At 39.8% G+C, this 24,519-nt stretch overlaps 1 protein-coding gene across 11 annotated transcripts in view; it reads left to right on the top strand.

Annotated features, from left to right (window-relative positions):
• ABCA13 (ATP binding cassette subfamily A member 13) overlaps positions 1-24,519 on the top strand; it is a 189,818-nt gene that overhangs the window by 95,049 nt on the left and 70,250 nt on the right. For 10 of the 11 annotated variants that reach the window (XR_011807700.1, XM_072034942.1, XM_072034941.1 and 7 more), the window contains exon 42: positions 21,195-21,441. Coding sequence is in view for 10 of the 11 variants with exons in the window: in XM_072034942.1 (XP_071891043.1) it covers positions 21,195-21,441 (247 nt within the window). In the remaining variant the exon portion in view is untranslated. The remainder of the gene's footprint in view (positions 1-21,194; positions 21,442-24,519) is intronic. The other variant, XM_072034939.1, reaches the window with a different exon arrangement.

Here is a 24,519-nt window from a genome sequence, read left to right as displayed (position 1 = left end):
CAGAATGCTGCTATTTGATTTGTGAAAGAATTCACATTAGAGAGGTCCATTGACAAAGCACAAGTCAGGGGTGTTAGGTATCCTTTGATGGTATTGTGCCCTTGAGAAGACATGTTTGCATAGAAACCCAAACACTGTCTTTTGTCTCCCAGAAAAGGTGGTGCACTGGACCAGTGTGCGTGTCCCCTCTTAAACAAGCAGAGAAAATGAATAAAATCAATGCATGATTTAGGCTGATGGTAATGCCAAAAAGAGGCAAGAGACATCAGTTCAGTAAAACAAAATAGCAAGTCACTGAATTTAGACCTTCGATACTTTCTACTCATGTTTTACAGTGACTTGTTGTCCTGGATCTGGCTGGGATGGAGTTAATTGTCTTCATACCAGCTGGTATGTTGCTTTGGTTTGAATTTGTGACTAAAACGGTGTTGATAATACACCAATGTTTTAGCTATTGCTGAGCAGTGCTTGCTATGCCAAGGTTTTCTCTTTTTCCCACTCTGCCCACCTCCCTGTAGCAAGTAGGCAAAGGGTGGGCAAAAAGCTGGAAGGGCACACAGCTTGGACCAGAGGCTTGTCCATGTCCCATGCTGCAGAGTGTCAATCTCATCAATAAAAACTGAGGGGAGTTTTTTCTTGGGGGGGGCGGGGGGGTTGGCTGTACATCAGTCTACTTCTGGGAGATGTAGAGTGATTGCCTTTGCATCATTTGATCTTTTTTTTTTTCTTTCTTCTTCCCTTCCCTTCTTAATCAGTTATTAGATTGGCCCATGAGTTTTCTTGCTTCTGATCTCTGTGTTCTCTCTGAGAACCTGCTGGAGGATGAGAGAGTGTTAGCAAGCAGCTGTTTAGATATAGAGCTTAGGGATATGGTTTAGTGGGGACTGTTAGTGTTAGGTTAGAGGTTGGACTCGATGATCTTGAGGTCTCTTCCAACCTAGAAATTCTGTGATTCTGTGTGTGATTCTGTGTGGTGCTTAGCTGCTGGCCAGAGTCAACCCATCACTTAATGTAGAATACATGTGTACACAGAATTATCTGCCCCTCTCTAAATGCTAATGTTAGAGGAAGGTAGCAGCCTAATAATATAATTGTAATGCAACAGATATAAAAAATAATAATTTTGTTAACTCTAAAGATACAAAACACGCTCAAGTGTAACTTCTACTGTTTTACATTTCCTTTGCAGAAGGTTTACTCAGTTTTTAAATTTTATTCTAAGGAAAAAAAAATCAACTTGGAATTAAACTCACCTTTTTTTTTGGGGTGGGGGGCGATAAGGACAATTAAGATTTTCTTTTTAAGTCAGGGTATGCATATGTGTGCAGACATAATACATGCATATATTATAATATGCACATGCATAATTAATTTCTACACAGCTGGGGCACATGATTGATGGCTATTGTTTTGTAGATGCAGAAAAAAGAAGGATAGACAGCTTGTAATGGCTGAATGACAAAATTGCTGGAGCCAAATATCCTTGGATATTTGGAAAGACCAATTCTACAGAGACTAATAAAAATTATCATAAAATACAGCAGGCAGTGTATGCACAAAAACAGTCAGTAGAGCTAAGAGCGAGTCTAAGTGGTCCATAACTAGTCCATAGCTAACCATGGATAAATAACAAAATATTCTGAGCATATGCAAAAATGGACAATAGGGTAGAAAATGGATTCAATGTATTGTTAAGACATTCGTATATCTTGCTGAAGAGCCAAATGAATTAATTTTGTTGGATATTATGTTAGACATTTTGGGAAATACCAACTTTTGATCAAAACTCTTCTGGAAGTAAAGTACAATTGGAACCTGGTATATCAAAGTTTAAATGGAACAAAGCTATAGGAAATTCAAAATAGATCAAATGATATATTTTTTTTGACACAGTGATATAAAACATCATAGGGACTGATTGTGGCAATATAAAAAAAAAAAACAAAACCCAAAGAGTGATATAATATATAACATGAATTGTTTATAGATGCACTATTAAAGCTTATACATTTGTAATACTTGGGTAAGTTAGCCACTGAAAGTGTTGGAGTAGAAGCAAGTTGATGCATAACTAATTTTTGTGGTTACTTAATACTTTCTGTGAAGCAGCTGGTGTTAGCCATTCTGAAGGCTATTACGCAAAATGTTACATTGTTCCTATTATTATTTAAGAGATAATTTACAGTGCTTATAAAAACAAAAAAAAAAACAAAACAACAACTGAAAGCTAATTTAATTAAGAAATTGTAGCTGATGAACAAAACATAGTCACCATAAGGAAACATTAAACTGAAGGGCTTTCAGTTTGGTTTCATGGGGTTTCACTCTGTTGACTATTTTCATCAGTGATACTGAACTAGGTATTTTTCTCATCAGAAAAGCTGCAACTGCTGCAAGGAATTGGCTGAATGGCAATGATGATGAGTTAGATCAGTCCTAAAGAGTGATTCAGACCTCTGGAGAAGCTGCATCTATTGTAAATAAAGCATGTTTTGATTCAGCCATATGCTGGACGTATCTACATAATAGGGAGTAATATCATAGAAAACACTGACTTTGAAAGTTATCTGCTAATCCTTGTGAAAAAGCATTTTAAGACAGCATTGTTAAGAAGATTAATGTTTCACTTTAGTGTATGAAAGGATGTGAAGAGGTCATTTCAACTATCTGTACAAAATTGATGGGAGCCGTGCACAACTTTTGTGTCCATGTTTTTAAGTTTCAGTGTTTCTAAGGAAAAGTTGAGAATTTGGAAGGGGAATGGAAAAGAGTTAATACTGGAGGTTGGAGGTGAAGTCTGTGTAAAGGTACCATTGGGACTCAGTTAATGTAGTGTTGTAGATTAACCTAGCAGGCAGCTAAGCACCACACAACTGTTCACTCACTTCCCCCCCTACCACAGTGGATTTGGGGAGAGAATTGGAAAAAAAGGAAAAAACTTGTGGGTTGAGATAAAGACAGATTAATAGGGCAGGAAAAGAATATTAACTAATAATAATAACAATGATAAAAGAATATGGAAAGCAAGTGATGCGCAATGCAATTGCTCACCAACTGCTGACTGATGCTCAGACAGGCGCCAAGCAGCAACCCCACCGTAGTCAGTCCCCCAGTTTTATTGTTCTGCAGACACCGTATGGCATGGAATATCCCTTTGCGCCAGCTGTCCTGGTCCTGTCCCCTCCCAGCTCCTGGTACATCCCCTGCCATCTCCTGGCAGCTAACAGGAAAGGCTGAAAAGGCCTTGGTTCTGTGTAAGCACTGCTCTGTGACAAGTAAAACATCAACATATTATCACCATTATTTTCATCCTAGATCCAAAACACAGCACCATGCCAGCTCCTTGGAAGAAAATTAACTCTGTCACAGCCAGAACCAGGACATTTAGTCTGTCAAAAAAAGAAGATAGGTGATTTGTTTAAAGGCCTGAACTTTGTATACATAGAGAGTATTTTCTATTAAGGTATGGTTCTGTTATAGGGGCAAAAATGATAAAGGGGAAAAAAGGAAGAAATGAAACAAATAGCTGTAAGCTATAGACAGGCACTTCTAGAAGTTAGTTAACAATTGGAGTTTGTCTACTCAGGGAAGCATGTCCCCTCCCCTGGTGCATTTAACACAACTCTGGGGCCTTTGTAGAAAATATGCTACAGTTAGAGGTGTTATTGATTTCTGCATGTTGGTAACAGAGTGGAATTTGATGTTTGCTGACTGGTGATCAAATGGTTTCTTCTATTCTTAGCGCAGAGCTGTTAACCCACTATGGCAAAGTGAGTTCCCTGTAATTACACAATAAGGGCTCACTGTGTATTTGTTGTGATATACTTGAAGTTGTATCACAACATCTGTTTTTAAATGGAACTGTCTTCATTCATTTCCCTGTAAAATTCACTTAAAAGGATGTAAGAAAGATTTTAATGTGCCATCCTGCAAATTGTGACATAATTTCTGAGTAGAAAAACATGGACAAAAAGTAGTTGTGGCTCTGTTTGAAAAAAGTAGCTTCTGGCATGAAGACTGGTATTTAAGTTGTCAGAATTCACACTCACTACTGATGAGAAGATGCAGCACACTTTTCAGTCTTCTGGTGATTTAGCAGTACAGGTGATACTTTACCACAAATTCAGCACTCGACACTGAGAAAGAAGTGTCAAAATAGCTTGTCTAGAAGTCTTATAGATACTGTGTTTTCCTTCAGCTTGCTGCTTGTTGTTTTAACTAGTTTCTTAGAGGAAATTTTTTGATTCTGGCATATGTTGAAAACTTAATTTTTCCTCTTTCAGTTCTTTAGTTTTATCCTTGTCAACCCTAAAGCTTGCTTCTTTTTTCTTTTTGTCACATGTTCAGGTGTGTCTAAAGCATAGAATGAGGATGGAGTGTCTTTATGATACTACCTATCAGTAGCCACAAAAAGATTTTTCATCTTACAAATCAGGTCATCTAACTTGGTTAAAGTTTATAAATCTGTTTTCCGCGTAAGTGCATAACTGTAACTCCTTATTTTATCCTTCAGAAAGTAAGTGGTTAGGATCTTACTTTCAAATGTGTTTCACTTGTAATCCACTACTTCCTTCTGTCATCCAAATTTTTTTCCTACCAATTGCTTTCCTTGTTGTTGCTACTTGGTCCTTTTCCCCTTCTCATCCACAGTATATAGATCTTGTCTCTTTGTTGAAAGGGTTCATACATTAAATGGCTAATAGAAAAACAATATAATGACAGCTGTTTTTCAGTAAAGGGAGATATTCCTACAATGCCAAGAAGTCGATCCACTTCCTGTACTCCACCTCCTTTCTACCCTCACATTTGTGTCTGTATTGCTGGTAAACAACAGAAATGAACCCTGCCTGCCTGCCTTCCTCACAGAGGTCATTTGCTTCCTACAGCCCTAGAGTAAAAAATAATAAACCACCTGCCAAAAAGTGTTCTCAGTTTAAAAGTGTGACTAGTATTCTGCAAGGACTAAAGCGCCAGAGAACAAAAGGATAATCCCTTCTGAAATTTCTACTTTGAAAATCATTAATTGCTCATGAATATATTCTGCTGATGGAATTGAGTTAGTTCCGCTGAAAAGTCACCCTTGTGAGTCAGTAACTGCTTTCCTTCACAGTGTAATTTGATATTTTTCCTTGCCCTTAAAATGTATGTCTCATTTCAACTGAAAGGTATACTTGAAGAAATGTGTTGTGCTGTAGACCTAGTTCCAGACTTGAAGTTGTGGTTTGAAGTTTACTGAAATGTTCAGTTTCTAACTAATTAAAACTCATGAAGAAAAGTGTTGCGTCGTCCCATCTTATCATGAAATAGATGTTGCCTTTTCTGTTCTGCTTAGAGGAAACATGATCATTTAGAGAGACTTTTTTTTTTTTTTTTTGGGGAGGGGGGGTCACCAGAATTGATATGTGTGTAATTTTCATGGTGATAACTGTGTTGAATTTCTACATATCTCCAATGTCTTCTGAACAGAAAATTGTATTTGATGTTAAAATCTCTTATCTCTTGCTGTCTTATGCAAATATTTTGAACCTGATTTTTCCAATAACTTGCTGCCTTGTCGTAGTCATAATCTAAATTGTTGGATGTGTTAGCTATTAGTAATGCCTGTTTCAGGAATAGCACAGTTCAGAAGCTCATCCACTATGCTCAGGTATTTATTGGGGATGAAGGACAAAAGATACAGGTACGTGTGGATGCACTAAGAATGCTTTATCAATCCAAATGTAATTGTTAGTACATGAACTTCCTTAGCACCTTAATTGCCAAGTGACCAATCATGTCCCCTGTGTAGCTCTTCTGTCTTGCATACTAGCCCTTTGATTTCACCTTGACAGCATGCTTCTTCATACAGGCTGTTTTCACTCAGACTTGATAGTGCTCCCTTCTGGCTCTCATAAATACATGAGCTTTCCAACCTTTCCTTGCATTCAAGGTTTTCTTTTCATTCCTATATTTTGTCTAGGCTATTACAACAGCTACAGACAGGCAGAAGGTATTGCTTGCCAGTCTTTACAATCTTTCACAGTATTTTTAAAATCCTCTCTTTTAATGAAATATTCAGGAGGCTTGTTCTCTACTCTGAAGGACTGTTTGTCTTCCATTTCATGCCATAATGATTCCTAAGCAATTCTTACCAAAAAAAAAAAAAAAAAAAAGGAGAGAGAGAAGTAGAACTCTTCCTCAGAAGATAGATGAGATGAGAACTGGTAGACAGGATTCCTGTATTGTTTCTGCTTTTGTGAATGACCTTGTCATTGTGCTTGACCTTGTCATTGTGCTTTTTTAGTGGTATCTTTTTTTTTTTTTCCTTTTTTTTTTTTTTTTTTTCATATTTGCAACATCTCCAAAAATCTGTATTCAACTGCAAGTTAAAGAACGAGGTGATGGGTTCCCTGGTGTAACGTTAATGTGTTTTTTGCCACACCTATAGTAATATTTGCTTCTTAGCTTAAATAGCTTCACCATCCCTGGAGGTCTTTAAAAGACGTTTAGATGTTGAACTTAGCGATGTGGTTTAGTGGGGGACTTGTTAGTGTTTGGTCAGAGGTTGGACTCGATGATCTTGAGGTCTCTTCCAACCTAGACAATTCTGTGATTCTGTGATCCTTTTTTTGTTCATGCTCTTGCTGTTGTTCAGTAGTATGAGTTTTCCAAAGATAGCATTTACATCTAATGTTCAAGATGAAATGATTATTTCTGTCCTTAATAATATGGGGCCGTTCTATTGGAGAAAATTTTGACTCTTGGATAATTAAAACAGCCTTAGATATAATGTCAGAAAATGTTTATTGTTTATGACTAGACTCCACAGCTGAATATTGTTATCATTTTAAATCAATGATTTTTGTTCTTCTGAAGGCATCCTAGTCTGCAGACATTTTTTTCAGTCTTGCTTATTACTCTATTTTATGGGCCCCTTTTTAATGTTAAAAAATCAATATGTACACTTGAATCACACTTGGTATATATGCAGTACTGTGGGTAGGACTCCAACTCATGGTTGGGCCATATCTTTATAAAGGGATATCTCTGAGTTTAAAGAAATGGTTGTTTCCTATTCTAAATTTAGCTTTAATAAAGGGAATGGGAATACAGCGAAGGGGGAGAAATGGTGTAATAAAACTTAACGTACTGTGAAATAGGATGATATTTGTAAATCAAGGAGGCTCTTTGGTAAAGAGTTTACAATACTTTTTATGAACATTATAAAACATCAGCATCAAAAGCTCTATGTTCACTCATCATGTAAATTATCAATCACAAAAATGTACAAGGTGATTTAATTTATGAACTAAATTTGAAACACTTTTCTGAGGGGAAACAAGCACATTTGACAATACAGATGACATTTTTCTGCCAGCCTGTCTGTGTTAAGCTTGTTTATTAATTGTTATGAAAACAAAGGCTTTGCTAATTAATTCTGTATTGCAAGAAGTGGCCAACGTAAGTCACAAAGCACAATATATTTAATCACCTCTGAATGGATGTAGGGGAAAATTCTAGTCATATGGGAACGGATTTTAAGGCAAATGGTGGTGTGAGTATCTTGCATCTTTAATACATTTGGATAATAGTATGAACCATCCAAAGCATGTTGGGCAGGCTACTAATTCTAAGAATAATTTATTTTCTAAACAATGATTGTGAGGGTATGGCAGCGCTGAAGTAGTCAGTGTGACTGGCTACAGCCATATATGTAAGGAGCCCTGTTCTCTTAGGGATTGCACAATATAATTGGAGTATGAGTCACCTCAGATTGATGAGGTTGTTAATGTGAACTCCCACCAGCTTCAACACCTCTGGGCCTTCTCTTTCTAGAGTTAGATTCTCCTCAAATGAGAATCTCGTTCTCTCTAAAGAGAAGATTGATGAGGCTACAGCAGAAGTTTTTGAAAGCATAACGGGAATGACCATAATTCATGCACATGCAGCCAAAAAACTTTGGGTTAATCACCAGAGAAAGACTTCTAGTGAGGAATGAAAGTGAAATAAGAGGCTAAGTTTTTATGTAAATGATTTGGAGTGTTCAATGTGGAAGTATAGTACATGGAATATATAGTTTTAAGTATAAGTTAACTGTCTGATGTAGAAAATCTGTATCCAGCAACTCTGCAGTGGTCTCTCAGGGTCCTGTCACTCTGAATTACTGAGCACAAAAAGAAATGGCAGCCTCACTCATTGCACAGCCTTCATCCTCCAGTCAGTGCAATAGCTGAGGCAGTAGTAATGAAGTAAATGAGGCAGAAGTAAATCCTGGTAGTTCCTTGCATTGTTTTAAATTACAGATTAAGTATCTAATATAGAGATTTTATTTTTTCCAAGTGTGCCTGTGTGTATATTTGCTTATATATATTTTACAGATGATGATGTATGCACACGTACATATGTGTACAAATATTTTAAAACATTTTGCTTTGTTAATGCTGTTGCATTGTTGCATTATTTGCTGTTACAAATGTAGATCCTTTAACTTCAATCACGTAAATAACTTAATGTAAATAGTCACAATTTTTTAAAGAAATGATTATCAAGACCAAGTATGCTTACTTTTCCTTCTAAAACAGAAAAAGCTTCATGGAGTGTCCGTGTTCTCTTGTCTCAGTTATTTCACTACAAAAATTCTTTTTGCATTACAAAATCCCACAAAAAATGTTAATTCTGGATTGATTATTGCTGTGATTATAGAACATGATTTTGAAACTTCTGTGTGCTTTCTTCTGAACAGGTATTGCAGTTGAAAATTGTTTATATGAATCATAATCATAGAATCATAGAATGGTTTGGGTTGGAAAGGACCTTAAAGATCGTCTAATTCCCATTGGCAGGGACACCTGCCACCAGAGCTGCCACACCAGTGGCAGGTTGCCCAATGCCCCATCCAACCTGGCCTTCAACACCTCCAGGGATGGGGCATCCACAGCTTCTCTTGGCAACTTCTTCCAGTGTCTCACCACCCTCTGAGGTGACATTCTTCCTAATGTCTATTCTAAATCTACCCTATTTTAGTTTAAACCATTGACCTATCACCACACGCCCTTGTAAAAAGCCCAGCTTTCCTGTAGGCCCCCTTTAGGTACGGGGGGCAAACAAATTTTGTGTTGTTTAGATGGAACCAATAATATTTCTGTTGTGATGTACTTAACCAAGTAAGAGCGTAGAAAGTGAACATATATAGGAAGGGTACCCCCCCCCCCCTTTCCTCTGCCCCCCTCTTTTTTTTTTTTTGTTAATAACATCAGTTTTCCTAAGGCATTTTAGTACTTCAGCTTAGCACTTACGATTTAATTACAGAAACGTTGGATTAACTTCAGTTGTTGTGCTGGTATTTTCCTTGTTGGGAAAATTATTGTCTTTGCATTGCTGAGGTTGCTGATAAAGTTTTGAGCTGGAGTATTATTTAAGATTTCTTGATTTATTTGGATTTCTGTTTCATACTTTTACCACTAGAACAACAGGAGTAATTGCTAGCTTCTTGTTTTCAGGGGAGGGCATTACCAATAATCGCATATATGGTTTTTAGATTCTGTGAGAGGACGAGATTTTTATTTCTCAGAGCTAACAACAAACTGGTTTAGGAGTTACAGAAAAAATATCCAGAGTAAATTCAGTCAGCATGCCAAGCAGCCAGCACTTAGGGCTGCACTTCCTTTTGCTAATTGTTCAGGCAATAACTTTATACAGGTTACAAGGTGACAACTTGATAAGATTTATATATTGCACTGCTGCCAGTTAATTCCTCATTTGAAATATATAAGTGCAAGTTTATAATATATAACCTTATGTTGTACTTCTGTGATTGGTGGTAATTTCCATCCATACGTTTTTTTTTTTTTTTTTTTTCATTTTCTGTTTCTCTGTTCTGCAATATGTCCAGGTTACCATATTCATTGGAGGCATTAGGAAAAAAAAAAAAAAAAAAAAGAAACAGTTGGCTCTGTTAATCAAGATCCCAGTTTAATACCACTATTTATGAGTTACCAGGATGCCTGAGGACAGAGAATATTCATCAAATACATTTTTCAATTGTTTGCTATAGCTGTGGGTCTGAATAAAACAAGCCTCTTGAAAAACTCAGTCATCTTTCAGTTTGGAATTGTTTCCCTGCAGAAATTGTGATATGATTTTATTATTAATAGAATAACTCCAGTAGAGATAGCATCAAAGATATTCTTAACTATGGATGATGCAATACATTAGACAAAGTACTTTGTTCAGAGTAAGCCAGTTCTTGCCTAAGTTGTAAAACTTAAAGTGTCTAAGTGTCACCCTTGTCTTTTGAGGTGTAAAAAGTTTGCTCCATTTATTGTCAGCTTTCTTTGAGCAATTCTAGGAGGCTTGTTCCAGAGTGCTTCACACACTGACTCCAAAGTTTTGCCTACAAAGGCTGCTAACTGCAAACTGAGCAGCTGCATAATAAAATTAATCTGCACTACAAAACTAGACAGCCACAGCTTAAACAACCCCTTGCTAGGAAGCAGGTTACCAGTGTGAAGTATTTGAAAACACCAGGTTCAAATATAGAGTTCCCTCAATCCTTGCTATATTTAATCTGTCAAATTTGAAAATACTTTGTATTTAATATTTAGTATTAAGTCTTGAATTTAATGTTTTATGTTGAGGTAGAGAGAACATTCAGCTTGTGCTTTTTTTTCTGCTCTTTCACTAAATCGTAGAATCACAGAGTCATAGACTCATTTAGGTTGAAACAGACCTCTAAGATTATCAATCTAACCATTAACATAGCACTGCGAATTCTGCCACTAACTATGTCCCTAAGCATTACATCTACGCATCTTTTGAATACTTCTAGGGCTGGTGACTCTTCACCAAACACAGCAGAACGAATGTGGGTTGCAGCCCTATTGTTTAGATTGGAATCAATCTTGAAATGTTATTACCGTAGTCTAGAGGCATGGATTGGATGGTTTAGTTTAGCCTTCTGAGTGCTGATTTACACTTCTGTGGTGGTTTTACTCAGAAGGAGAAGTGAACTCCACCACAACTGGTCTCTTTCTCCCCCTCCTCAGAGGAAAGGGGGAGAAAATATGATGAAAAAGGCTCAAGGGTTAAGATAAGGACACAAAGATCACTCAAACATTATTGTCATGGGCAAAACAGACTCAGTGTAGGGAGATTAGAGCAATTTATTACCTATTACTAATAAGCTAGAGAGGTGAGAAACAGAGAAAACAAACTAAAAGGACCCTCCTCCCATCCACCCTCTTCCACCTCCTCTCTCCAAGTGGTGCAGGGGAATGGGGGCTGCAGTCAGTCCTTAAAGCTTCATCTCAGCCACTTCTTCATGGTCACTCTCTGCCCCTGCTCCATGTGTGGTCCCCACCACGGGATGCCATCCTTCCCAAACTGGTCCTGAGGGGGCTGTCCATAGGCAGCAGCTCTTCAAGAACTGCTCCCATGTGGCTACGTACCACAGGGTCCATCCCCCAGGAGCAAACTGCTCCAGCACGGGTCCCCCATGGCTGGGTGGCATCTCCCCCCAGACCCCTGCTCCTACGGGGGCTCTCCATGGGCCACAGCCTCCTCCAGGCCACATCCACCTGCTCCACCGGGGGCTCCTCCACCCACGGGGGGGCTGCAGCGTGGAGATCTGCTCCATGGGGGACCCATGGGCTGCAGGGGGACAGCCTGCTCCACCGGGGGCCTCTCCCTGCACAGCCTGCAGGAGAACTGCTGCTGTGTGCCTGGAGCACCTCCTGCCCTCCTGCTTGCATTGACCTTAGGGGCTGCAGGGTTCAGGGCTGCTTCTCACTCCTCTCTCCCAGATGCTGTTCCGTAGTAGTGCTGTTTCTTTTTTTTTTTTTTTTTCTTAAATACCTTTTCACAAAGGTACAAACAACATTGCTTATTGGCTTGGCTCTGGCCAGCAATGGCTCCTTTTGGAGCTGGCTGAAACTGCGTCTTATCTAATATGGGGCAGCTGCTGGATTCTTCTCCCGGCCTCGCCTCCCTCCCCCCCCCAAAGGAAAAAAACAAACAAACAAAAAAAGCCCACCACAAACCAAAACAAAACCAACAAAACCCTTGCTACATTAACCCAATACAGCTTCTAAAATGAAAAGGAAATTATCTCAAAAGAGAATGATGGGAGCAGTGCATACAGCACTATGTTCTCTATGAAGACCAGACTAGTTTAGATGGACCTTGGTTCAATGTGCAATAACCCCTTTCTGATTCTCTTTGGGGTTTGCAAAATAATAGGTAGGTAGGCAGCACCATTGTTTACCATTTCTTTACACTCTTGCAACAGTTGCATGCTTCTGATGGGAAAAGGGGAAGAAATCAAGTATTTTTTGTACTATAAAATTATTCTACACAAAATCTATTTAATAAATGAAGTAGGTGCTTTTACCACTCACTAAGTGTTACAATCCAAAATGACTATATGCTCACATGAGTTGCTTTTATGGGTACATGCTTATTACTTTTGGTATTAGCAAAAATAACAAGTGGTATTTTGACATCAGCTAACACTTCAGCAGAAACTAGGGTGTTTTTTTTTGTTTTGTTTTGTTTTATTTTTTTCCTAGCTTTTATGGTGGTTATTATGGTTGATTATACTAGCAGTGGTACCTTGGAAACCCAATCTAAAGTCAAGTTCTGTTGTTCCAGATACCTTGTGGACTAATAGTAATAAAAAGCAGATTATCCCTTCCTTTGACAGCTTGCAGTCTACTTTTAAGTCTGAATGCAATGAGTAGATAAAACAGGCGTATAGGTTGGGAAGGTAAGATTTATAAACAACGTCCATACATTAAAAGCAGAGAACTTAGTTTATTGACTTTTTAGTTACCATATTTACCAGCTAAATGTCAATTGGACTCTTGCTTCCCCAAGTTTTCCCTTAAAATACATGGTGAGTGCGATACACATCTGTTCTAAATTTCTTATCTATTACCACATATGAGGTGTTGTTGCATGGTGTGACATTTATACTTCGTGAGGCATACTTTTATACTATGCCTGTTATTTTGGTATGAGTGATGAGAAAGCTTAATGGATTTTTGCAGTGGCAAAATCCATTAAGGCAGGGTATTCTTGCATTAAATAGAAAGTGAGAAAGTGAAGACCATCAGAAAATGCTAAGTATATTGCAGTATCTGTTATATGTGAATTTAAGAGGGTGGGTTACTTTCTTTGTATTACAGATACCTGAATTAATAATTAATACTTCTTATAATAGAAATATAACATGCATACTATAAATTGTCATAAATGTCTGAAGATGTAAAGGAAGGGAAAATTTCAATCATGTTTAATTTGTAACCAATTTGTGTAATTGATAAGAAATATTTAGCTTTCATATAATGGTGCTCAGCTATGTGTTTGTGTTATGCAGGCAGTAGTATATTCTAAGTTTGAAAAAGCACAAGTTCTTGATAAAAAGAGCTGAAATTAAAGGATGATGTTCTGTATGTGGATGAGGCTCCAGCATGCCTGAAAAGAACAAGAAAACATTGAGTTGGATTCTTATTTACACTAGGAATCTCCTGTTATGATTATTTTGTAGATATTTGCAAGTGTACCTTTATAAAACATTTCTTATCTTTTATATTATGATAGGAAACGTATGCAGCTTCTACAATTCTTCCATTGTTGATTTAATTCAGGTTGTCTTTGCTTCTTTCTTTTGTGAATCATTTTCACGTAAGAGTGTGCCTTCTGTTCTTTCCTAACATGCTCCAATTTGCTTCATTTCAGTGGTTAAGTGGGGAACTTCAGCTGTTATGTGCTCTGAGTCATTCAAGTCTAAAGATGGGATGCGTGTTTCCCAACCCTGTTCACTTCATGTCTTGGCTTCTGTCAGTTTTTCTTGCTCATGCTTATGTAGTAGCTACATACCATGTTATTTAGCAGAAGAGGGAATAAATGAAAATTGAAATGGACTCACTGATGCTGGACTGCTGTAGGAGGAAGTGGACTCATATGGACTCTCTTCAAAGTTCACTTAGTAATCTGTAAAATGTTGAAGAGGTGAGGCAGTGGGAATTAATATTTTTGGGGTACTCATGCTGTAGAGATGCCTGTGGTGTCAAAGGTGTGACTGCATAGTTTCACCTCTAATAGATTAACCTGTGTCAGCAATGGCAATATATCAATTTAAGGAGCTGTTGATAATCTAGATAATGGTAATTCAGCTAGTATCCAAAAAACTAACATTTTGGCATGTATTGTCTTGCACTATATGTTTTTCAGATAATGATAGTGCCTAGTGAAATGCTAAAAAAAAAAATAAAAAAATATGTGAAGGGTGGGGACAAAACCCACTATACGTCTGTTTTGTTTCTTTCCTTTTCTCTAGTGGATATTAGCAATGTATTTTCTATTGCCATTTAATTATGTACCTTATGTGAGTCTGTACAACATGTTTTCTACTTGCAACAAACCTGAATGAAAATCCTAGGTGTAAACAGTGATGTCCAGGATCAAATGTTGTTGCTTGGATTCACCTCTGTCTCTAGTTTGTTAGAAACAACAGCAGCAACAAACACCACAGAGCTTAGATTTATTGTCTCTTCCTTGTGTTACACTTTGCCTTCACAAAAGCACTTTATATTCCTTCTGGAGACTATGCTAAGGCACACAGAAAATAAGGAGGTGATCAGTGACATTGAAAATTGCTTCACTAGAGGCAGATCATGTCTGACATATCTGGCCTTCTACAATGGGGTTACAGCATTGGTGGGTAGACGAAGAGCAACAGTAGATACTGTTCCCCAGTATATCCTTGTTTCTAAATTGAAGAGACGTGGATTTGATGGATGGACAACTTGGTGGAAGGAAGTGGCTGGATGGTCATACTCAAAATGTTGCAGTCAATGGCTCAGTGTCCAAGTGGAGATCAGTAATGACTGATGTTCATCAGGGGTCCATACTGGGACCCATGCCATTTGACATCTTTGTTGGTGATGTAGACAGTGAGACTGAGTGCACTCAGCAAGTTTGCAGATGACACCAAGCTGTGTGGTGTGGTCAACACACTGGAGGGAAGGAGTGCCATCCAGAGGGACCTGGACAGGCTTGAGAGTTGGGCCTCTGGGAACCTCATGAGGTTCAACAAGGCCAAGTGCAATGTCCTGAACCTGGGCTGAGTCAATCTCAAGCACAAATACAGGCTCGGAAGAGAATGGACTGAGACCAGCCCTGAGGAGAAAGACCTGGGGGTGTTGATGAATGAGAAGCTCAATGTGAGCTGGAAATCACAGAATCTTAGGGATCGGAAGGGACCTTGAAGGATCATCTAGTACAATCCCCCTGCTGGAACATGAACACCTAGATCAGGTCACACAGGAACATGTCCAGGTGTGTTTTAAATGTCTCCAGAGAAGGAGACTCCACAACCCCTGGACAGCCTGTTCCAGTGCTCTGTCATACTCACCATAAAAAAGTTTTGTCTCCTATTTAAGTGGAACCTCATATCTTCTAGCTTGCACCCATTGCCCCTTGTCCTACCATTGGATATCACCAAGAAGAGCCTGGCTGCGTCCTCCTGACACTCACCCTTTACATATTTATAAACACTAATAAGGTCACCCCTCAGTCTCTTCTTCTCCAAGCGAAAGAGAACCAGCTCCCTCAGCCTTTCCTCGTCAGGGGGATGCTCCACTCCCTTAATCATCCTGGTGGCTCTCTGCTGGACTTTCTCAAGCAGTTCCCTGTTCTTCTTGAACTGAGGGGCCAGAACTGGATGCCATATTCCAGATGTGGTCTCACCAGAGCAGAGTAGTGGGGGAGGAGAACCTCTCTCGACCTACTAAGCACACCCCTTCTGATAGACCCCAGGATGCCATTGGCCTGAAAGCAAAACATATCCTGTACTGCATCAAAAGAAGCATGGCCAGCAGGTTGAGAGAGGTGATTCTCCTCTCCCCTTCTTCTCTGCTCTTGTGCAACCCCACCTGGAGTACTGTGTTCAGCTTTGAGGCCCCCAACGTAAGAAGTATGTGGAAAGAGTCCAGAGGAGGACCTCTGATCAAGACAATTAGAGAACTGGAGCACCTCTCTGATGAAGAAAGGCTGAGAGAGCTGGGGATGTTCATCTTGGACAAGAGAAAGCTCTGGGGAGATGCTATAGCAGCCTTTTGGTACCTAAAGAGGGCCTACAAGAAAGCTGGAGGCCAAACCATTCATAGAACTCTATGGCTGTATCTTTCCTTTAAGGCAGTGAAGGACAGGTACATTTCTTCTAGTACTCTCATCTCTTTAAGTATAATGGTGCCTAACCAGTTCTTCAGTCCCTCACAGGTTGCTGTGGGTAGGCCTGATGTGAATATTCATTTCTTCTAAATAGAAAATTAGGTAGTTTGAATGAGGTTTGCCCTATTCCTTTCCTAATCTTGCCTACAGACAAGTTTTTATTCATGCTCATTTCTCTGCAGAATGCAAAAATGAGTGGCTTAAAGAGGTTACAAGTCTGCCATTTGCTGTCTGTCTTGCCTGTCCTTTTCTGAGGATTTTTTTTGAGTTGTGGGTTTGAACTGGGGGGTGCAGGTGAGAGTATTCAAAATGTTTTTCAAAATATTTTTCTGGTTATGTTGGTTCTTTCTAGGATTTACATCACAGATCAGTTGTGTATTTCGTGCTGTTCTCTCAGTGCCCTACACATTGCTAAAATATTAAACATGGCATCTTAAGCAATAAGAATGTGTTTGATAAAGGAAGGAAATTCTCTGATCAGTCAACTGTCTGGCTTGAAGAGATTTGGTGGATTTGAGTTGTGAAAGGGGATTCTTTACAAGATTGTTTAGTGACAGAAAACTGTGCTTTGGCTTTAAAATATGTTAATTTTACTGATGAGGTCTACAGGTACCTAGATCTGAGTTATTCTGTCTTAATGATATTCAGGCCCACTGAGACTCATTCTGAAGTCCAGGGCCCAGAATATGAAGTTGAATTTTTAATTTTTGGTTCTACTACTAACTGTAGAGCAGTCTATAAAGATTTTCATAATATTTGTTCTGAAATTTTAGGACTAATGTTCTGTTTCCCTGATATTAACTATAAGGGTTGGAAAGCACCAACAATCTTTTCCAAAATATAAAGGAGTGTCTGGATGGTTGGGAAGTACAACTTAATTGTCAACATAATTGCACTTCTTGCATTTAATTGCAATCATAAGTCAAGAAAGACAGCTTCTAACATTTGGGTCAGATTTTTAATTTTATGATCTAAATTATTAATGAGAATATTTCCATAAGCTTTCTGCATAGAAACTGACTTCATAACAGAGAGGTCAGCTGGTCTTATTCTAGTCTTCTAGACTGTATGATTACCAGTCATAATCAGAAATTGTTCCCATAAATTTGTGCTCCGTTTATGGTGGTAAATTACTTACACTCTTTATAAAGCAAAACATAATTTTCTAGGTTCTAGTTAAAACAAAAGTAAGGTAGATACTGCATATAGGATTATTGAACATGAAAGGTTAAATGTCAGATGTATGGATAAATATTATTCAAGTTCTTATTTTTCCGAGTGTTTTAATACCTAAGGAATCTCAAAAGTTATATTGGGTACTTTGTGTCTACAGACAAACAAAATTGTACAATGCCTGGAAAACACAAGTGATCAGTACAAGAATGCATAAAACTATTGTATAAATCAGTAGTGCTTGCACTTGTGATAAGCAGCAGTGCTGAACACAGTGTCTCAAAACTGATACAGCAATAATATAAGAGGACTTGAGGCAAGTGGTGGAGGTTGATTAGAACTATAAAGATTTTTATAAGAGGATACTGAGAGCTTGAGATTGTTTATGCAGAAGATAGATTGGGAACTTCTGTAACCTATCTCCCCAGAGCAAGATTTAGGAGCGTATCCAGTTCCATCGGACATAGTAAATTCAAAACAAGGTGGTTTTTGTTTTGTTTTTGTTTTTTATCTTGAAACACAGTGGAATGACAGAATTTAAGGTCACAAAGATTGAAATTTGATTCAGAAAGACATTTGACACCTTCCTTGTGGATAAATTGAAATAATAAATACATATAAAAGACAATCATTTTAAAAAGGAAAAAAAAATGCCTAAGGCAAATAAATACTTTTAATATAATGTATATTCTTGTGATGTATCTTGGCTGGCCAGTTTTTGCAATACTGAGTAAAAGTCAGAATGTTGGACAAAATGAACCATTGTTTTTATTCAGGGTGACAGTTTCTTTTCCTATTGCAATCTGAATTCATTTTTTATCATTTCTCTCTGTTCCATTTGCCTCTGCCCCTATAAAATAATTGTTATAGTCTTCTTTCAGAGATTCAAAGGGGCAAATATTTTTGAAGCATTTTTCACTCACATTTCAAGTTTATAATCTGTGAACAGGTCTGGGACTATGGCAAATATTTTATTCTGTGCTGCTTTTCTGTCCTTTTCTGGCATTTCACTGCTTTGATAAATGAGAGAGAGTATATTTTACAATTTCAGGAATGCTCAGCTGGAAAAGCTTACAGGATCTCATTTATTCTAAAAACACCCATCCCTTGCAAATTGTTCTGCTTCCAAGTGTCTCAATTTCTGTATTGAGTCAACTGTGGAAAATCTCACTATAATAATTCAAAAAGCTTAATACATTCATAAGAAGTTTGCTTAAAAAAGAATTTCTTCTTTTACTAAGATTGTCTTCTGCTACTACCTGAATTATAGAAAAGCCAAGTTCCAAACCCCAAATGTAACTGTTCCTGAGTGGGGCATTTCAATACTGGACCAGGATCTGAATTTTGTGGCTTTTTTCTCCATAATGGACCAAAATCCTAACTGCCATTTCTACCAGCTGTCAAATTAGTAAGATACAGCTGTGATTAGAACTGCTTACAGACAGAATTTCTATTCTATAGGGATCTCTAGGAAAAAACAAACAAACAAAAAAAGCCATTCAGTTGCAGAATTAAAATAATAACTATTGTTTTATTTTCTAGAAATAAAAGTAAAATTAATTACTTAGAAGTAATTGAAATCTAAATGAAACAGAAGCTACTAAGGTCTGAAGAAACATTTGGGGATTATCTTGTCCAACCACCTACTCAAAGCAGCTCAAGTTAGAGCGGTTATTCAGGGTCTTGTCCTGCCTGATTTTGAGATGTGTTGGTCTCCATGACAGCAATTTTCCCTCATATATTTATTGTGTCAGAGTTTCCTGTGCTGCATTTTTTCCCTGAGAAGTGACCCTTTTCCCTGGTGCCACTAGGGCCCCTGGGTGCTGCTGTTGAACTGACTCTGCCCACCAAACCTGCTAGAAGGTGTCCTTCATCCCAGTGCCAAGCCCCACAGACACCTTCAAACAGTGAGGCCCCCACCCGGTGTTGCTGTGTACACATGCACCTGCTAACCAGAGCTGTCAGCCAGTGTTTTCCCCACCATTGACTCTGATGGACAGTGTTAGTAGCCAACTGTTCCTTGGCTGGACACAGTACTGCTACTCCAGCCCATAGTGTGGTGCAGAGCAGTATGGTCAGTGGTCCTTATAGTCTTCCTCACCCTTTTTTGCTCTAAGGATGCTACGGGAGGCCATGTCACAGGCTATGTTCAGTAAGGGAAACATTGTCCATTGATCATCCCTTATTCACCAAACATGTCCTGTCTTTGCAGCTCTCAGGTCAGGCAGGATTTGACCTTGGTAAAGCCTTGCTGGGTATTCCCAAGCACATTGTTTTTCATAACTTGTGTGTGTTTTCCTGGAGGATTTAATCTGTAACCATCCCAGAGACTGAGGCTGATCAGCATTTATTTACCAGGATCCTCCTTTTTGCTTATCTTGAAGGTGGATGTGATCTTTATCTTTTCCAGAAGTCTTTGTGTTGGGAAGTTCACAAGGTATCCCATGCCACCATGAAGTCCTACTTGACTTCCTCCTCTTCTGTATGCCCAAACCCTAGAAGCTGCCATTTGCCATAACATGTCTACTTGATGTATGATTAAAATCTTCCATAAAAAAGTACATGTAATTTTTAATATAAGAAATGGTAAGTTTACAGTCCACATACTGGTTGTTACAGAGCACAGAGTTTGAGCTGCATTGTTCAATGGCTACTCTGTTGGAAATTCAACTTGTCTTTTCTGTCATCACCTCCCCTCTTTTATCCCACAGCTCTGTCGTCTGGGATTAAAATTCTAGTAAACCAGAAGAAACAGTGCAAAGTGAAGGGCAGTTAATTTGAAGTTATATGAAGGCTCTCATAGAAGCAGTTGTTAAAATGTAACTTGGAAATGCTGTTTATAGTTGTCTCAGTACACAGAACAGAAGGCAGTAAGAGACAAATCACAAGGGATCGTAAAATATGGTATGTCTTTGAGCACTATGATAAACAGTCTCTTTAGTCTTGCTACAGTGCAAATACTTGTGGTAATAAATCTACAGGAGACTGCTATTCTCTAAGGAGGAAAAGAGGCTGAAGGTATGTTCAGTTTGGCAAGGCCACAGAAGGTGGTGGTAATAGCCTGCACATACCTAAAAGGCACTGGGATCTAAAATGGAGGCAAAGGGATTGGTGTTTCTCAAAAGTGTTTAACAAAGAGCAACAAAATGAAATTCAGGTAGAGTATATCAGGGAAATGTGTGTTTGGTGAGATGTTAATAAGCTGCGGAAACACTCCCATGGGAATATGAGGGACAGCCCATGAGCTGGGATTATGAAAATTGCTTTGATGAGCACATTAATAACTGTTAGCAGTCCTCTATGGGCACAAGAATGAAGGGAATGTTATTACAAGAATCCACCTCTCTAGCTTCTATGTTTCTCTGTTATATACTCTGAAGATGTCATGTTGAAATCCTGTGGAAAAGTTACCACTGATTTCAGTCAGGGTAGATCACGAACTTGGTGCTAATACAGGCCGTGTTTGCCAGTCATTAGTCTAGGGCAAAAGTGGCAATGCACAAAAAATTGTTGTACCCCTGGACAAAGACAATAGGTATTAAGTACTCCTTTAGCTGTGTACAGGTAGCTACAAAGATACCTTGACTGTAGATCTGTTTTCCCTTTGTAGGCTGAGCTAATTATTTATAATGGTGTGTGGGGAGAGGTTCATACTGCTTCATCCAGGAGAACACTTTAAATTTTTATAGTTTTGCTTTTCTGTTAAAAAGGCTATAGTGATCTGTATTTTAAAATGTAATACAAACAAGGTTAATTTGATTTTCCTTGTTTGTCAGAAGTTTGTTTTTTGTTTTGTTTTTGTCACACAGATATCTCACTTACAGGGGCCTCACGTGTATGTGGAGCCAGTCTTGTTCTTGCACAAATAGTTGCCATTCTGATGAAGAGGTTTCACCACGCCAGGCGAGACTGGAGAGGAAGTCTGTCAAATGTACTGCTGCCCGTCGTCTTTGTTGCACTGGCAATGGCCTTGTTTAGTGTGAAGCCACTGGCTATTGATTATCCTTCTCTCAAGCTGACACCAAGACTTTACAAGAATGCAGAATCCTTCTTTAGGTAAGGGGCTCATCAATCTTCGTCAATATCGAGGGTTCCAGGATCTTTACCCTTGAGTTCTCAGATTTTAATGAATATTTCTTATAATAGTTTACTTTTTTTTTTTTTTTTTTTTTTTCAACAACTGTTTATGTTCCAGTTGTTTAGCTCATTTTAATAGATTATTATGAGGGGCAAATAAAAATGGAAAAGCATTGTGCAAAGGTTTTACTGGAGGAAAGGACAAAGATTTTGGGGCAGAATGGATTGGGCAATCTGTTTCAATACAAGTCATGACCATTTATATGTAAATGCCTAAGTGCTTTTAAACAAACATTTGCTTGCTTCAACTTCAAGTTGATTAGGTCTGAAGTAATTTTCTCAAAATTTCTCAGCTTTGACAGTGCCATAGAGCACTGAGAAAGCCTGGTGCTCTTCTAACTGAACCTCTACTTTCTATTTTTATTAAGCTTTGAAACCAAATAGACTATTTTGTATTATACTTTTTTGTCTACAGTACCTGTATGTCATCTCTGAATTATTCTGTGTTCAGTGCATATCACAGAATCACAAAATTGTCTAGGTTGGAAGAGACCTCAAGATCATCGAGTCCAACCTCTGACCTAATACTAACAAGTCCTCCACTAAACCATATCACTAAGTTCAACATCTAAACGTCTTTTAAAGACCTCCAGGAATGGTGACTCAACCATTTCCCTGGGCAGCCCATTCCAATGCCTCAAAACCCTCTCAGTAAAGAAGTTCTTCCTAATATCCAACCTAAAACAACCCTGGCCCAACTTTAGCCCATTCCCCCTCATCCTGTCACCAGGCACATGAGAGAATAGACCAACCCCCATCTCTCTATAGCCTCCTTTAATGTACTTATAAAGAGCGATAAGGTCGCCCCTGAGCCTCCTCTTCTCCAGGCTGAACAAGCCCAGCTCCCTCAGCCGCTCCTCGTAGGACTTGTTCTCCAGACTCCTCACCAGCTTTGTCGCCCTTCTCTGGACTCACTTGAGCACCTCAATGTCCTTCTTGTAGTGAGGGGCCCAAAACTGAACACGCTACTCAAGGTGCAGCCTCACCAGAGCTGAGTACAGGGGGACAATCACTTTCCTAGACCTGCTGGCCACACTGCTTCTTATTGAAGCCAGGATGCCGTTGGCCTTCTTGGCCACCTGAGCACACTGCTGGCTCATATTCAGCCGACTATCCACCTATACTACCAGGTCCTTCTCCTCCTGGCAGTTTTCCAACCACTCATCTCCCAGCCTGTAGCTCTGCTTGGGGTTATTGCACCCCAGGTGCAGGACCCGGCACTTGGCCTTGTTGAACTTCATGCAGTTGACCTCAGCCCATCGGTGCAGCCTATCCAGATCCTCCTGCAGAGCCTTCCTACTCTCGAGCAGATTGACACACTCACCTAACTTGGTGTCATCTGCAAACTTACTGAGGGTGCACTCGATCCCCTCATCCAGATGATCGATAAAGATATTAAAGAGGACCGGCCCGAGTACCGAGCCCTGGGGAATGCCACTAGCGACCGGCCTCCAGCTGGATTTGATTCCATTCACCACAACTCTTTGGGCCCGGATATCCAGCCAGTTTCTAACCCAATGAAGCGTACGCCAGTCCAAGCCATGAGCAGACAGTTTCTTGAGGAGAATGCTGTGGGAAACGGTGTCAAAAGCCTTGCTGAAGTCAAGGTAGACGACATCTACAGCCTTTCCCTCATCCACCAAGCGAGTCACTTTGTCATAGAAGGAGATCAGGTTCATCAAGCAGGACCTGCCTTCCATAAACCCATGCTGACTGGGCCTGACCACCTGGTTGCCCTGCAAGTGCCGCGTGATGACACCCAAGATAATCTGCTCCATGAGCTTCCCTGGCACTGAGGTCAAACAGACAGGCCTATAGTTTCCTGGGTCTGCCCTCCAGCCCTTTGTGTAGATGGGCATCATGTTTGCTAGCAGCCAGTTGACTGGGACCTCCCCCGATAGCCAGGACTGCTGATAAATGATGGTAAGCAGCTTGGCCAGCTCCTCTGCCAGTTCTCTCAGTATCCTCGGATGGATCCCATCTGGCCCCATCGACTTGCATACATCCAAATGCCATAGCAGGTCGCCAACCATTTCTTCATGGATAGTGAGGGCCACATTCTGTACCCCATCCCCTTCCACCAGTTCTGGTACCTCTGGATACTGGGTATCCAGAGAGCAACTGGTTTTGCCACTAAAGACTGAGGCAAAGAAGGCATTAAGCACCTCCGCCTTTTCCTCATCTTTTGTAAGTTCGTTCCCCCCTGCATCCAGTAAAGGCTGGAGATTCTCCTTAGTCCTCCGTTTTGCATTAATGTATTTGTAAAAACATTTTTTGTTGTCTTTGACGGCAGTAGCCAGATTGAGCTCCAGATGAGCTTTGGCCTTTCTAATTTTGTCCCTGCACTGCCTTGCAGCATCCTTATAGTCCTCCCGAGTGGCCTGCCCTCTTTTCCAAAGACTGTAAACCCTCTTTTTCCTGCTAAGCTCAAGCCACAGTTCTCTGTTCAGCCAGGCTGGTCTTCTTCCCCGCCGGGTCGTCTTTGGGCATGTGGGGTCAGACCGCTCCTGCACCATTAAGATTTCCTTCTTGAAGAGCGCCCAGCCTTCCTGGACTCCTCTGCCCTTCATAACCGCCTCCCAAGGGACTCTACCAACCAGTGTCCTGAACAGTTCAAAGTCAGCCCTCCAGAAGTCCAATACAGCGGTTTTACTGGTCCCCTTCCTGGCTTCTCCAAGGATGGAGAACTCTACCATTTCATGGTCACTTTGCCCAAGACAGTTTCCAACCACCACATCTCCCACCAGTCCTTCTCTGTTTGTGAAGAGAAGGTCTAGCAGGGCACCTGTGCCTGGCGTACACCATTGCAGCTGAGCTAGTGGCAGACCACCATTAGAGGAGGTGTTCATATGGGCAGGGGGGGCGCACTCTGCCCTTCCTGCTTGCCTTGCCTGCGCGAACTGCTGTGCCACTCCCTTCTGACGCTCCACGCCCTCTTTGCCCGTCCTGTTCACCGCGCTCCCTAAGGGCAGCTTATGAACGGCCGGCTGGGGAGGG

The sequence above is a fragment of the Anas platyrhynchos genome, chromosome 2, assembly GCF_047663525.1.
Source record: "Anas platyrhynchos isolate ZD024472 breed Pekin duck chromosome 2, IASCAAS_PekinDuck_T2T, whole genome shotgun sequence".
In the NCBI taxonomy this organism is placed as follows: Eukaryota; Metazoa; Chordata; class Aves; order Anseriformes; family Anatidae; genus Anas; species Anas platyrhynchos.
The sequence above is the reverse complement of the archived record's forward strand: the minus strand, read 5'-3'. Positions and strand labels throughout refer to the sequence as shown.